This window comes from Dipodomys merriami, unplaced genomic scaffold, assembly GCF_024711535.1.
Source record: "Dipodomys merriami isolate MVZ:Mamm:240054 unplaced genomic scaffold, mDipMer1.0.p SCAF_69, whole genome shotgun sequence".
NCBI lineage: Eukaryota > Metazoa > Chordata > Mammalia > Rodentia > Heteromyidae > Dipodomys > Dipodomys merriami.
This window is the reverse complement of record NW_027206279.1, coordinates 733979-748268: the sequence shown is the minus strand read 5'-3', so window position 1 is coordinate 748268 and position 14290 is coordinate 733979. Positions and strand designations below refer to the sequence as shown.

The 14290-nt window shown below is 49.4% G+C and overlaps 3 protein-coding genes across 8 annotated transcripts in view; 1 reads left to right on the top strand and 2 right to left on the bottom strand.

Annotated features, from left to right (window-relative positions):
- Positions 1–166: 166 nt before the first annotated feature.
- On the bottom strand, positions 167–3591 carry LOC138816144 (skin secretory protein xP2-like). The gene is made up of 2 exons (XM_070005682.1): positions 2240–3591; positions 167–2139 (listed from the first exon to the last, which is right to left on the bottom strand). Exon 1 carries the CDS (start codon positions 3589–3591, stop codon positions 2374–2376), a length of 1218 nt encoding a protein of 405 aa, XP_069861783.1. The 3' UTR covers positions 167–2139; positions 2240–2373.
- Positions 3548–9576, top strand: Emc4 (ER membrane protein complex subunit 4). Of its 2 annotated transcripts, XM_070005703.1 has the most exons (5): positions 3548–3678; positions 4359–4473; positions 7966–8119; positions 8838–8998; positions 9451–9576. In XM_070005703.1, the coding sequence occupies exons 1-5, from the start codon at positions 3593–3595 to the stop codon at positions 9484–9486; spliced, it is 552 nt and encodes a 183-aa protein (XP_069861804.1). In that variant the 5' UTR covers positions 3548–3592; the 3' UTR covers positions 9487–9576. The 2 variants fall into 2 exon arrangements, with proteins under 2 accessions (XP_069861804.1, XP_069861805.1); XM_070005704.1 differs by lacking the exons at positions 3548–3678; positions 4359–4473 and adding an exon at positions 5166–5240.
- Positions 9577–9680: 104 nt separating this feature from the next.
- Positions 9681–14290, bottom strand: part of Slc12a6 (solute carrier family 12 member 6) — a 67918-nt gene continuing 63308 nt past the window's right edge. For 4 of the 5 annotated variants that reach the window (XM_070005698.1, XM_070005701.1, XM_070005699.1 and 1 more), the window contains 3 exons: positions 13984–14168; positions 13516–13649; positions 9681–12269 (listed from right to left, as the gene is read on the bottom strand). In XM_070005698.1, the coding sequence (XP_069861799.1) occupies positions 12178–12269; positions 13516–13649; positions 13984–14168 (411 nt within the window). In that variant the 3' untranslated portion in view covers positions 9681–12177. Of the gene's footprint in view, positions 12270–13515; positions 13650–13746; positions 14169–14290 lie in introns of those variants that run through there. The other variant, XR_011368578.1, reaches the window with a different exon arrangement.

Below are 14290 nucleotides of genomic sequence, written 5' to 3'. Positions count from 1 at the left end.
TCCTGAGTCACAGGCCCTCTGGCGCCTGGCTTGAGATGGAAAGCATGCTTGCTGGCTCTCACCAGGCGGAGGACGAGCCCGGCTGGTCCGCGCAGGGCCGATGATGCCGTCCCAGGTGAGGGCGGCCTGGGGCCGGGAGAGCCTTAGACGGGCCGAGTGCTTATGAACTGACTACTCAGCTGGTACGCCTTTGTGCAACTAAGGATTTTATTATTATTATATATATTACATATACACACCTCCAGTAGAACCAAGCCCCAAGTTGACTAACGGCCAGAAAAGCTGATTAGCGCACAGACCCTCAGGAAGATTCTTTTCCTGACCCAGGTTCCAAGGTTTACCAAAGTGAGGAGCCACTCACACTTTCCGGATCTCATAATGCAACATAAAATTTTAAGTCGGCTGTGTATTAAAATCTGTAAATCTTACCATTTTAGTGATGAAAATGCACAGATTCTTTTCCCGTCAATAAAGGTGAAATTTTTTCTTGGAGCTGAATGAAGTTTTTGACTCATCTATCATGAAAGTGCACTTATTTTTGGAGTACTAGGGTTTGAATCAGGCCCTTGCACGCGCTATGCAAGTGCTCTCCTGGTAAGCCAGACCTCCAGCCACCTTTTTGCCTGCATTTGTGAGAGGGTCTTCCACCCAGCCTGGATGCACACTAGAGCGAGGTCCTGCGGCTGGGCTTTGCTGTGGTGACAGCCGTGAGTCAGTACACCCACCTCCTTCCACTAAGATGCAGTCATTTGGACTTTTCTCTCCAAGCTGGCCTCAAACCTTAATCCTCCCAATACCAGCCACTTGACTAGCTAGTTTTACAGGTGTGCACTTTTTTTTTTTTTTTTTGGTCGGCCATGGGGCTTGAACTCTGGGCCTGGGCGCTGTCCCTCAGCTCTTCAGTTCTAGGCTAGTGCTCTACCACTTGAGCTACAGCGCCACTTCCGGTTTTATGGTGGTTTATTGGAGATAAAAGAGTTTCAGACTTTCCTGCTCGGGCTGTCTTTGAACCGTAATCCTCAGATCTCAGCCTTCTGCGTAGCTAGGATTACAGGCATGAGCCTCCGGTGCCCGGCAAACACACTCATTTTTCTTAAAATCCCAACATGAGGGGCTGGGAAGGTGGCTTAGTGGTTGAGTGCTTGCCTTGCATGCCTGAGGGCCTGTATTCAATTCCTCAGCACCACAGAAGCAGAAAAAGCTGGAACTGGAGCTGTGGCTCTAGTGGTAGAGCACTAGCCTTGAGCAGAAGAGCTGAGGGATAGTACCAAGACCCAGAGTTCAGGCACCACGACCGAAAACAACAACAAAAATGTAGGAACAACCTAAATGCCCACCAACTGGGGACTCACTAAATTATAATGCACTCTGAAGCCTTGAAAAAGAAAGAGGTAGATTGTTCTATGGATATGGAAGACATCCAATGCAGATAAGTAAAAAGAGCAAGTTAGTGGCCAGCATTTAATACAGTCCTAATTACGCAATGAATGAACAGTCCCACAGTTATGTACATGTTTTAAGAAATGATTTTTTTTTTGTGCTCCAAGTAAAGTAATAAAAAAGTACTGGTTGTTCAATTCTTCATCATCCCACTTCATTCTTGTATTTATCTGCTTGGACTGTCACAGTCAAGTAATGAGGGGCTTCAATAACCAAAATTTATTTTCATGAAGTTGTGGAAATGGAGAAGAACAAGATGAAGATGGCTGCTCATTCCTAGCTTGCAGACGGTCATTCTACTATGGGCTCACATGGTGGGAGTGAACAGAATTAAATGACAGCTCTTTCTCTAAGGACTGCACTTTTATGATCTCATCCAAGCCTAATTGGAGTCTGAGGAGGAAGGGATATGAGGCACTCTAAAATAATGCTTTATGTCTGAACTGGTTGAAGTTATAAAATGTTAACACACAGGAAAAAAACTTTCTAAAGCATTTGGATTCCTTATTGAGATACTTAATTTAGAGACAGCTTATCCCACTTCTGGGATAGTTATAATTAATCCACAGATGAAGAGGTGCCAAACTTGAAGAGCCCTGTTGGCTATAGGTGCAGATCACTGTGACTCATCCCACAGTTGCTTTTCTTACCCTTAAGTGACTCTGGGAACGGCAGCCTTCCACGCTTCCTCAGCAAAGGCTGGAGGGCAGTGTAACGTAATGAGAACTTGTTAAAATGCGAATTGCACAATAACTCCTGAAACGAAGAAAAAGTAATCGCTAAGGAAGAACAGTATTACCAAGCCATTCTTGCCCAGCATCAGACCACCATTTCATGTCACCAGGGACAGGAACATTTCTTTTTTTGCTGGTCCTGGGGCTTGAACTCAGGGCCTGGGCGCTGTCCGAGCTTCTTTCGCTCAAGACTAGCGCTCTACGCGGAGCCAGGCCCACTTCTTGATTGGAGATGAGTCTCGCGGACGCTCCCGTGCGGGCTCCGCCGCTGGCGAGCTAGGATGGTGGGTGTGAGCCGCGGCGCCCGGCCGGCCCGGGAGCGTCTGACATTACAGAAACTGAAAGCAGAGCTTGTAATCCGCACGGGGTGACGCGGCCGCGCCACGGTGACTTTCCCGAAAGCGCTTCCGCTGACCTGTCCTGAACATGCAAACGGGCGGAGGAGCGGCTTCGCCTCCAGACCCCGCTCGGCACCCCGCGCTGCCGGGACCGGCCCTTCCGGAGGCCTCGAGCCGCAGCACGCGGCCTGCGCCGGAGGTGCACGGCCGGAGCGGGACGGGCCCTTCCGGAGGCCTCGAGCCGCAGCACGCGGCCTGCGCCGGAGGTGCCGGCCGGAGCCGGCAGCGCGTGCCGGGCAGGGAGCCGGGCAGGCCGCGGGGCAGGGGCCGGGCAGGGAGCGGGGCAGGGAGCCGGGCAGGCCGCGGGGCAGGGAGCCGGGCAGGCCGCGGGGCAGGGAGCCGGGCAGGCCGCCGGGCAGGGAGCCGGGCAGGCCGCGGGGCAGGGAGCGGGCAGGGAGCCGGGCAGGCCGCGGGCAGGGAGCCGGGCAGGCCGCGGGGCAGGGAGCCGGGCAGGCCGCGGGGCAGGAAGCCGGGCAGGCCGCGGGGCAGGGAGCCGGGCAGGCCGCGGGGCAGGGAGCCGGGCAGGCCGCGGGGCAGGGAGCCGGGCAGGCCGCGGGGCAGGGAGCCGGGCAGGGAGCCGCAGCCGCTTGGACCGCCCGGCCCCGGCCCACGGCCCGGCCTTTCCCGGTAACTCGGCGCCCACCGAGGTCTCGAAAAGCGTCCTCTACAGGGGAGGGCCGGAAACGGGGAGGCGGGCGCGGGGGGAACGGAAACGGGGAGGCGGGCGCAGGGGGGGGCGCCGGGCCCTCGGAAGCGGCTCCAGGCCCGGAGCCGAGGGCCGGGACGCCGCCGTCCCCGGACAGGCCGGGCCGACCCCTGACGCAGTCAGCGCCATAAACGCGTCTCGCGGCCCGGGAACCCGGGAGGGGCCCGGGGCGGCGGGCGGCCGCAGGCCAGCCCACCTTCCCTCCCCATCCGACCGCACTTCCGGGGCGACGGTGACGTCCATGTCCGCGCGCCGGAAGCGCGGCGCGGCGGGGGCGCCGGGGGCGCGCGCGGGCTCCGGACGCGGCGGCCATCATGACGGCTCCGGGCGGCCTGGTCGCCAGCCGCGGCCGGCGGTTCAAGTGGGCCATTGAGCTGAGCGGGCCCAGCGGAGGCAGCAGGTGAGGCGCCGGGCGCAGCTCGCCGGGGTCCCTAGCGCGGGCCGGGCCAGCCACGGCGCCGCCGCGGGCGGAGAGCGGAGAGCGGCCGCCGCGGGGCCTCGGCCTCGGGGAGGCCCCCCGCCTGCCCCTCCCCCCTCCCCCCGCCCCCCTCCGCCTGCCCCCTCTCCCCTCCGCCTACCCCCCTCCCCCCGCCCCTCCCCCCTCCGCCTGCCCCCTCCCCCCTCCGCCTGCCCCCTCCCCCCTCCGCCTGCCCCCCTCCCCCCTCCGCCTGCCCCCCTCCGCCTGCCCCCCTCCGCCTGCCCCCCTCCGCCTGCCCCCCTCCGCCCGCCCCTCCCCCCGCCCCCTTCCGCCTGCCCCCTCCCCCCTCCTCCTCCGTCCCCCTCTCCCCTCCCCCCGCCCCCTCCGCCTGCCCCTCCCCCCTCCGCCTACCCCCTCCCCCGCCCCTCCCCCCCTCCGCCTGCCCCCTCCCCCCTCTGCCTGCCCCTCCCCCCCTCCGCCTGCCCCCCTCCGCCTGCTCCTCCCCCCTCTGCCTGCCCCCTCCTCCCTCCGCCTGCCCCCCGCCCCTCCCCCCTCCGCCTCCCCCCCTCCGCCCCGTCCTCCCCCCCCCCCCCCGCGGACAGGGGCGCGTGCGTCCCGTGGCTCGGGAGGCTGCAGCTGGGGTCTCTGGGCTCGGTCTTCAGGGGCCGGAGTGACCGGGGCAGCGGCCAGGGAGACTCACTGTACCCCGTCGGGTACTTGGACAAGCAGGTGCCGGACACCAGCGTGCAGGAGACGGACCGGATCCTGGTGGAGAAGGTACCGCCCCCCACCTCCAGCCCGCGCCGCGCTCCGCAGCCGGCCCTTGCCCTGACTGCTTTGCCCCTCAGTCAGAATGCTTAACAACAGGAGAATAAGGAGATGTCCGGGCCCGACTCTGGCACCGCAGCCACTCAGGAGGCTCAAAGCCAGCCCGGGCCAAAGGCCGTGAGACTCTGATCTCAGTGGTGGAGCGCTCGCCTTGAGCTGAAGAGCTGAGGGACAGTGCCCAGGCCCAGAGTTCAGGCCCCAGGACCGGACCCAAAAAAAGAAATTCAGCTGGCTTAAGCTGGGCGCCAATGGCTCACGCCTGTCATCCTAGCTACTTAGGGAGCTGAGATCTGAGGATTGTAGTTCAAAGCCAGCCCAGAAAGGAAAGTCCATGAGACTCTTATCTCTAGTTAGCCACTAGAAAACTGGAAGTGGCACTGTGGCTCAACTGGTAGAATGCTAGCCTTGAGCAAAAGTGCTCAGGGACAGTGCCCAGGCCCAGAGTTCAGGCCCCACGGCCAGACCCCCTTCCCCCCCAAAAAAACCCCCCCACAAACCAGTAAGATAAAGTGTGGAAGAAGGTCGGAAATGGTCGGTGGCAACACTTTCAAGTAGAGAATTCACCCTTTTCTACTTAAATTCCAGGACTCCACACGTGTAATCGGCCAGGATGTACTATGGGGCTTTAATTTACTGCCTTCATCCGTCATCCTGAACCCAGTCACCATCCCAATCTCAGATTGTTTGCCGTGGACTTAAGAACTCATGTGTACTGTGTATGTATTTATGCCTACATATGTATGCACACAGACACGCAAACACTGAATTCTTTTGAGGCGTAGTTTATGTACAATAGACCACGGTCAACTAAAGCATGCGTTCTCCACCTTAGCATTGTTGACATTTGGGGCATTGGTTGGGGGCTGGAGGGAGCTATGCTGTGTGTGCCAGTAGCTCTCTTTCCAAGTTGTGACAATAGCAGATGTTGTCTCCCATGGCACACTGCTTCCAGCTGGGATCCTCTAAACAATCTGGTGAGCTTTAACAGTCAGTATCCTCATGAAACCACTACTGCACCCCTTTCTGCAGTAAAATTCTAACTGGTCTCAATTCTACCTTGCACCTTTCTTTAATCCAATCTAACATAGCAGTCATCTGAGTCATATTAGTAATCCTAGTTACTAGGAAGTTGAGACTAAGAAGGATCACGGTCTAGGCTGCCTAGGCAAAAACTCAAGACCCTGTCTGAAAAACTTCTAAAGCAAAAAAGGGTTGGAGGTGTGGCTCACATGGTGAACACCTGACTGGCAAGCTTGAGGGCCTCACTTCCAAGACCAGATAAAAGCAGGCCACATGCCAATCCTAGTTGTTCAGGAGGCTGATAATTTGAGTATCACTGTTTTGAAGCAGGAAAAGTCTGAAGTGTGATTTCCAATTAACCACCAAAAAGCTGGAAGTGGACCTGTGGCTCAAGTGGTACAGCACTAGCACTAAGTGAAAAACCTCAAGGACAGCGCCAGGGCCCTGAGTTCCAGCCCCAGGACCAGTACAAAAAAATAAATAAAACAAACCATAAGTTCCATCGTTCCTACTCAGTTACTCTCTCAATTACTAGTGAACATTCTCTCATATCAGTCTTCTATTATGACAGTGATTTTATTATCTTGGAAACTGTCAGATATGTATCCCAAGTATCTAGAATGGTGCTTGAAAACTTTGTTCTCATTTCTCTTACTATTGCTTATTCCTATTTGACTTTTCTTTCATGAAATGCATGTGGTTTTTCACATGAAAATGAAGAAGCCATTATAGATCTTTTTATTGTTAAGTATTATCCTATACTTTTTCACCTTGGCACATTAAGGTACATAAATACACAACAAATTATCAAACTATTTCAGAAAGTAGATTATGAAATAACTTGATGACAATTCCATTGTATAGATGACTTGTAAGGAAACCTATCATATATAGTTCAACTGTAGCTCCCGTACTTTGCTGTATGGGAGTTTGAACTCAGGGCCTCACTCTCTTGTTACGCTTTTTCTGCTAAAGGATGTCACTTTACTACTTAAGCCACTCCTCCTCTTCCAGCTTTTTGCTGGCTAATTAGAGATGTCTCAGCTTTATCTCCTTGAGCTAATTTTTTTTTTTTTTTTGGTCAGTCATGAGGCTTGAACTCTGGGCCTGGGCGCTGTCCCTGCTCTTCAGCTCAAGGCTAGTGCTCTACCACTTGAGCCACAGCGCCACTTGCGGGTTTCTAGTGGTTTACTGGAGATGAGTCTTGCCTGGGCTCCTCAGATCTCAGCCTCCTTAATAGCTAGGATTACAGGTGTGAGCCACCAGTGCCTGGCTTAAGCTAGCTTTAAGCCACCAAGATCCTCACATTTCAACACCTGAGCTAACCGTGTCTGGCAAATTTGGTATTGTTATCAATACTTTCCATATGATTGATTCATAGAATACTCTTGCTAATTTCCATAGGTGATTTTCTAACTACTATTGCACCCTATTTTGGCAGTGTTTCTGTGTTTGAACTTAGAACCTCAGACTCACTGCCTTCTCACTCCAGGCTGGCACTATGCCACTTTAAGCTACACCTCCACTTCTGGCTTTTGGTGTCAAATTGAAAATAAGAATCTCATGGACTTTCCTGCCAGGCTGGCTTCAAACTTAAAATCTCCAGCCCCTGAATAGCTAGGATTGTAAGTGTGAGCCACTAGTATGCGGCTTGTAAATTAACTTTTAACTATTGATTTCTAGCTTAATTTTTACTGTGGTCAACAAAAACAGACTTTGTGTTTTAAGTTGAAATTCATTGACATTTTCTACATGGATCAGTAAGTAGTCTGTTTCTCTAACTTATGTTTGAAATGAATATGAATTACTCAATTATTGGGTACAATGTTATGTCAGTTGGATCATCTCTTAAAACCTGTTTTATCTGTTACTGACTGAGGTATGCTGTCTTCAACTATGTGGATTTGCCTATTTCTTCACTTACAAAAGGGGCAGTGATAAGCTGCCTAAGTATAAGAAGAAACGCAGGAAAATCTTTAGCTAAAATCACATGAAAGGAAAAAAAAAGGTATCTGAGCCAGGTATAGGTGGCTCAGGGCTATTATCCTAGCTGCTCAGGAGGGAGACCAGGATTGCAGTTTGAAGTCAGAACAAAAAGTCTGCAGACTCCATGTGTCATAATCTGCAAAAAAGGAGTGGTTCATGGTAATCAGAAGGCCCCAAGTTCAACCTCAGTACCAGCTTCCCCCACTGCTGCCCCCCCCAAAAAAAGAGATACCCAGAAAACCTGTAGAACAATGCAAACAAGAGAGGGCACTTTTTTCTATAGTAGAAGGGAGAACTCCTGGTGCAGACATGAAGGGAAGGGTATTGGAGTTTGGTCTACGCACTCAGGAAGGAACTGGGAATTCTGATCATTGGACAGACTTGTGGTAGGTAAAGGACATACCCACCAGCGTGTAAACCGTATGTGTGTTTCAGCGCTGCTGGGACATCGCCCTGGGCCCCCTCAAACAGATCCCCATGAACCTCTTCATCATGTACATGGCCGGCAACACCATTTCCATCTTCCCTACCATGATGGTGTGCATGATGGCCTGGCGGCCGGTCCAGGCCCTCATGGCCATTTCAGCCAGTAAGTATGCTTTAGAATTTTTAATCATCTCTGAAGTAGCTGTACAAAGGAATTTCCACTCCACAAGGGAGGTTTTGAATATAATGTGATCAGTCACCCCTCCCCAGCCCTTCCCTCACTCTTAATTTGTAGGGTACACATTGCAATCTGACTGCAGTATCCCCCTCTGCATTTGTCTATCCTTTTCCCCTTGATCCCACTCCGCCTCTTCCAAGTACCCGCTTCCTGGTGTTTTATTTTGCTGAACTTTGATCAGTAAGTACTGTTTTTTGTTTTTGCCAGTCCTGGGGCTTGAACTCAGGGGCTGGGCACTGTCCCTGAGCTGCTTTTAATCAAGGACAGCACTCTTACCACTTGAGCCACAGCACCACTTCTGGCCTTTTCTATCTATGTGGTACTGAGGAATCAAACCCAGGGCTTCATACTTGCTAGGCAAGCACTCTACAACTGAGCCAACTTCCCAGTCCCCAGTACTGTTCTTCAATAATAACCTGAATGTTAATAATTGAAGACACAATTTTGGGTATAATTTTTGTTAGAGGCTTTGCAGGGTATGAGTGTTGGTAGTGGTAAGTAGTGATCATAATTTTCTCTTCACCTTTGGTGATCCAGTTTGCCCTCTTACTGAGAGTCTGCCTCTATCAACAAATGGCTGGCTTGATTCACACTGAGGGGAAAAAAGTGACTGGGGTTGTGACAGCTTCTGTTATCTCAACAGCTTTCAAGATGCTAGAGAGTTCAAGTCAGAAGTTTCTTCAGGGTCTGGTTTATCTCATTGGGAACCTGATGGGCTTGGCATTGGCTGTTTACAAGTGCCAGTCCATGGGGCTGTTACCTACACACGCATCAGATTGGTTAGCCTTCATCGAGCCTCCAGAGGTAAGGCTAAAGAAAAGCTGAATTTGGAGCAACTGTAATACAGAGTGGCTAGCTGCCTTGTCTATCTGATGGTAGGAAACTAAAGAGTTGGTATTAGGGTTTGCTTTTTGAGGGGGTCGGGGGGCAGTCCTACTGCTTCAACTCAGGGTCTGGGCTCTGTCCCTGACCTTTTGGTCAAGGCTAGCACTCTACCACTTGGGCCACAGCGCCACTTCTGGCTTTTTCTGTGTATGTGGTACTGAGGAATCGAACCCAGGATTTCATGCATGATAGGCAAGCACTCCACCACTAAGCCACCTTCCCAGCCCCTAGAATACATTTCTTCAGTAATAAAAGCTAGTAGGAATATGGAAATTATAAGGCAAACTACAGCTTGCTATTAAAAGTATTAACTACTTGATTGCAGAAGTTATTTTAATATTCATTCATCACTCACTTCCCGTTTCTTTCAGAGAATGGAGTTCAGTGGTGGAGGACTCGTTTTGTGAACTTGAGAAAGAAGCTCCTTGAACCTAAAGTAAATGGACCTTATTTATATCCTGCTCTAGGCCTAGTAGCTCCTAAATGTGCTCACTCTTAAAATAACCACTGACAATACCCAAAATCTCTTTTCCATGGTGAGGAGACAAACGCTAAATGATAATATGACTACAAACACAAAAGAAAATCTTACCACAACCCCTGCCTGAAAATAATGTAGAAAACTTTATTTATGTGTCAGTACAGAGCAAAACAATACAAGCAGAACTATGTAAACAGGAGTGTTTCAATAAATTAAATGCTTTTAAAAAGTTGCACAAATTTCCTTTGAATCTATATTTTACTGCTATTTAACATAAGCTGAAATAATTCTATTGGGGATGCATGTGGGAAAAGTGAGAAACCAATGCTGTATGCAAATTAAACATGATGAAAAGAAAAACAAGAAAAAAAGAGCACGTAAATATGCTTACAGGGTAACTATGACTTCTAATACCCACAATGAGGAGTATTTAACGCGGGGATGGGGGTGGATGATTGGTGGGATCCCTGGAGCCACAGGAACTGAAGGCAATGGAATCGACAGTGGTGACCTTTCCTGTGCTTGGGGAGGTGCCCCTGTCCAGCAAACCTGTTGTTAAATGCCAGCTTTGAAGACGGCTGTCTATGGAAGGCAGGGCCCGTGGTGGTAGAAGGTGTATTTCTATAACCTGCCCTGGAAGTCCTCGTATCCAAGAGGCAGGAGAAGATCTTTCTCTTCCCTCTTGAAATATAAATCCCCTTTCCCTAAGGTGCATTCTCTCTCATCAAGTTTTTATATTGCTTTTTATTTGCAGTGATTAAAAGAGACAAGACGCTTTGCAGACAAACAACCTAAGCAACACATACACACGAAATGCTCTAGACAGATGAGTAAATCTGGCCTAATAACCATTTTCCATGTAACAGTGATTTTGTTTTAGGGCCTGAAATAATGGTTTTGCAAATATCCACTAATTCTCTTATTTCTTTAAAAAGATTCTTCGCTCCAACCACAAACAGCCCTTCTAAAATTAACCTTATATTTCACAAATACTGGTCTATATTCTGTATGGAAAAAGTATCTATCAGTTTGGCCAAGGGTACATGTGAACGCTGAACAAGTCCTGGGCAGGCTGACCTTTTGCAGATCCTGGACATCAGGAGACCTGACCCATTACTGCTGTGCTCACCTATGAATGGAGTGTCTCCTTGGGATCTGTAAACAGTTCCTCAACAAACCATTTTTTGTTCTGAAAGCCATACCAAAGGGTTTTCTCTGTTTCTGGGCCAAATGATCTGTGAGACTTAGCGTCAGCTTTGTTCCTGCTCAGTAATCAAAGAGGAGTGACACTATTAATAAAGTCCCGTTTAAAGCAGCCATATTGTAGGCTCTGATAAGAGATTCCTAGGCTGGAAGCCAGATGTTTTGTGATTAATGAAGTAGTAGGCAGAATGCTGAGCTTGGCACATGTAGAGCATTTTGGAAAGGAAAACAAATAGTAGACCACAGCTTGGTAACTGTCAGAATGAAAAATAAAATTGAAAGGATTGAATGGTCTTACTTCCAGAGTTTAGGCAAGTGCCTCGAGTCATCTGTGATCATAGCTTTCTCAGTGAGAGAGAAGTTCCTTGTCTGTCACTTTTAAGTGTCTAAGGAGTAGCAATTCAGTAACTTTGGCACTGTAGGAGTATGGCTCTAGAACTTAAAATTCCACTGTAGAATTCTCCCTTTAAAGATGGTCCAAAGCTTCAAAGCATTTTAGCCAGTCTTCCTAGTACTTGTTCCTTGATTTTTTAAAAAACCTATGTCAACAAACTAGGCATACAGAGGGAAAGGAGAAACTACTGGCCTGTATGCTTCTCAAATTCACCATGTATGTATTGCTTGTGTTACACAGATAACCACAGATTGTATTTCAGTACATCTTAATAGCTACCCTTTGAATTCCCTTAGTTCAGCAATTTGGAGAGAACCTAAAGAAAACTACCTAAAAAACAAACAAACAACAATTTCCATGATAACAATGCCTGCATTAATACCAAAGAATGGGTCATAAGGGAAACAAATGGCTGGAATTTAGACTGACAGTGTAGATACTTAAACTTGGTATTCTGGGGTACCTTTGAGCCATGTCGTGGATTCTGTACATTAGTACCCCAAGAGTCAATTTGAGCCCAGTAGGTACACTGAAGAAAACCAGATGTCTTCCGTCTTGTCTTGCTATGGTAGGTCACCCCACAAGGACAGTGCTGAGTACTTAGCCATGAGCTCTAGTAAGGTGAAGCTGTCTCTGCCTGCCACCCTGAACCATGACTTCTGAGACTGATGTTTAATAATTGTGGATGTGCTTGCTTTAACTCTTTAGCTAAATTTCTAGCAGCCTTTTTTTTTTCTTTTTCAATCAGTTACTGCCTTCAGCTTTGCTTGTTAATTCTAACTTGCATTCTATTGGTACAGAAATGGCTCTTTTGATGTCGAGGGACTATTTTCTGCTTCTGCTGGGACTGCAGATGGAATGGCAGCCAGAGCACGTCTACTTGTACTCTTCTGAGCAAGTACCTGAGGCTCAGCGCAGTGTGCAGAGAGCAGACTCGGGAGTGGGCGTGGTGTGAGCGCGGTCACTTCCGCAGAGGACGAGCCTTCAGGGAGGCTTGGCAAGCAGTGCTCAGGGAGCTGGCTACGAGTAGATGGTGATCACCTCGCTGCCACCGCCGCGCACCAGGAGGACTCGTTCCAGCCCCTCCGTCAGCACCTCCAGGAACTCCATGTCTTCAGAAGTTGTCAAGGAGAAGGGTGCACCATGCAAGCACAAACCGGCCATGCTGCTTAATTACATATTCAGAGCAGGAAAGTCCTTTGTTAGTTTCTAAATGTTATTGAACGGAACCAGCTGGATGCCAGCAGCTCACACCTATAATCAATCCTAGCTACTCATGAGGCTGATAGCTGTTTGAAGCCAGCCCAGGAAGGAAACTCCATGACAGTAGTAGGGCAAAGCAATTAAGATCTCATGTCAAAAAACAAAAAATGAGGTTTGGGGTCAAAACCAAGGGATATAAATTTGTCTACCATGCATTAGGCACTGGACTCAACTCCCAGTATCAGAGGGAAAAACAAGCAGCCGAGTTTACCAGACCCAATCATTACAATTACTCTGTATATATTCCAGTAGTTACATATCCTTTGGTGCTCAAGGAATGAAAACCTTAATAGTCAAATAGTCTATGTAATAGAAAAAGATTTTCTCTTGGTCTTTAAATACCCTTTACTCTATGGTCAGCTAATGCCCTGATTTCCATTCAGTTAATCAGGTCTCCTACTTTCCTTACTCCTGTGAGACAGAAAATTGCAGTATTCTAAGCAAGGGACGGCTGCACAACCTAAGCTAGAGAAATCAGATTTAAGCTCCAGGTACTCTGGCTTTAATAGATGGACGTAAGGAATGGCCAGTGCCTGGAGCTCGTCACTTCCTGTAGTTACCCTTGCCTGGTGATCAAGCCCTATAAAGGCTCTTATTCCAGGGTTTTTTTCTGAGTCTGAATCTTCAGGCTTCCTGCCAATTTCGTAAGCTGTGTAATTTCCAAAACCAATTTTATGCCTGCTTTAAAAACCTAAGGATCCTTGCCTTGGCTTTATGTCTTCATCAAAAACAAAATATAGCAGACACTGATTCTTTTCTCATCTAAGAAACAGGCTAGGGCTGGGCGCTGGTGGTTCAAGCCTGTAATCCTAGCTACTCAGGAGGCTGAGATCTGAGAATCACGGTTCAAAGCCAGCGTGGGCAGGAAAGTCTGTGAGAGTCTTATCTCCAATAAACCACTAGAAAACCAGAAGTGGCACTGTGGCTCAAGCAGTAGAGCACTCGCCTTGAGCTGAAGAGCGCAAGGACAGCACCCAGGCCCAGAGTTCAAGCCCCATGATCGACCAAAAAAAAAAAGAAAGAAAGAAAGAAAAAAAGAAACAGGCTAGGAAGGTTCTTTTTCCCTGCTAGTAGCTCCACACTCGGGAAGGATACAGTTTTCGTCCCCCTCGGGATTTCGGGGTGGGCCTGGCATATTCAACAGAACCAGCTTTGCGTCATGAGACTTGTTGACGATGACCTCATTGAGCTTCACGGCTGTGTGCATCCGTCTCACATTGGAGTGGTCCCTAGACGGGGAGAAAGGAAGTTAAGACGGAAAAAAGATCGTCACAGGCTTAGAAGACTTGAGCCAGAGGACAATGGTGAATAAAACAATGTCTTTACAGTGCTCATCACTGGGTTTTCTTTTTCTGTTTTTTCTTGTAAGCATCTCCATGGAGATGAACTGCATGGAGACACAGAAGATGGTTCACTGTATGCAATGTTTAAGTGGGAGCTTATATTCAATGGTAAGCAAAGCAGATGGCCGGATTTGGAGTGGTCCTCTGGTGTGTTCAGACAGTTGCATCTGTGTCACTGACTGGAACGTCACGGGGTAAGCCTGTGAGTGGGAAAACTTACGGCCGCATATTAAGTAGGTCCTGGAACCCTTCCATTGACTTGGCCTTTTGCCCCCGGGATGCCATGTACTTGTCTTTTGTCCAAGTCATGTGCACCTTCTCCTGGTAAGTTTCTGTCTCTTCATCCTCATCAGAGCCAATGCTGGTCAATCGGAGCATCGAATTCCGGTCTTTCACCAACTGTGCCTGAGCAAGGTGCGACATGGTTATCTTACCTTATTTCCTTTCACGTGTCAACTATTTTGACCCAATATGGGGTTATATTGGGATAAGTAATGAACCAAGAAGGAAATAATTTGCTTTCCTGT

Coding starts and splice junctions, on each gene's coding strand:
- LOC138816144 (XM_070005682.1), bottom strand. CDS start 3,591: ATGGCCGCCGCGTCCGGAGCCCGCGCGCGCCCCCGGCGCCCCCGCCGC.
- Emc4 (XM_070005703.1), top strand. CDS start 3,593: ATGACGGCTCCGGGCGGCCTGGTCGCCAGCCGCGGCCGGCGGTTCAAG. Junction 3,679..4,358: donor GGGCCCAGCGGAGGCAGCAG/GTGAGGCGCCGG, acceptor CTCGGTCTTCAG/GGGCCGGAGTGACCGGGGCA. Junction 8,999..9,450: donor CCTTCATCGAGCCTCCAGAG/GTAAGGCTAAAG, acceptor CGTTTCTTTCAG/AGAATGGAGTTCAGTGGTGG.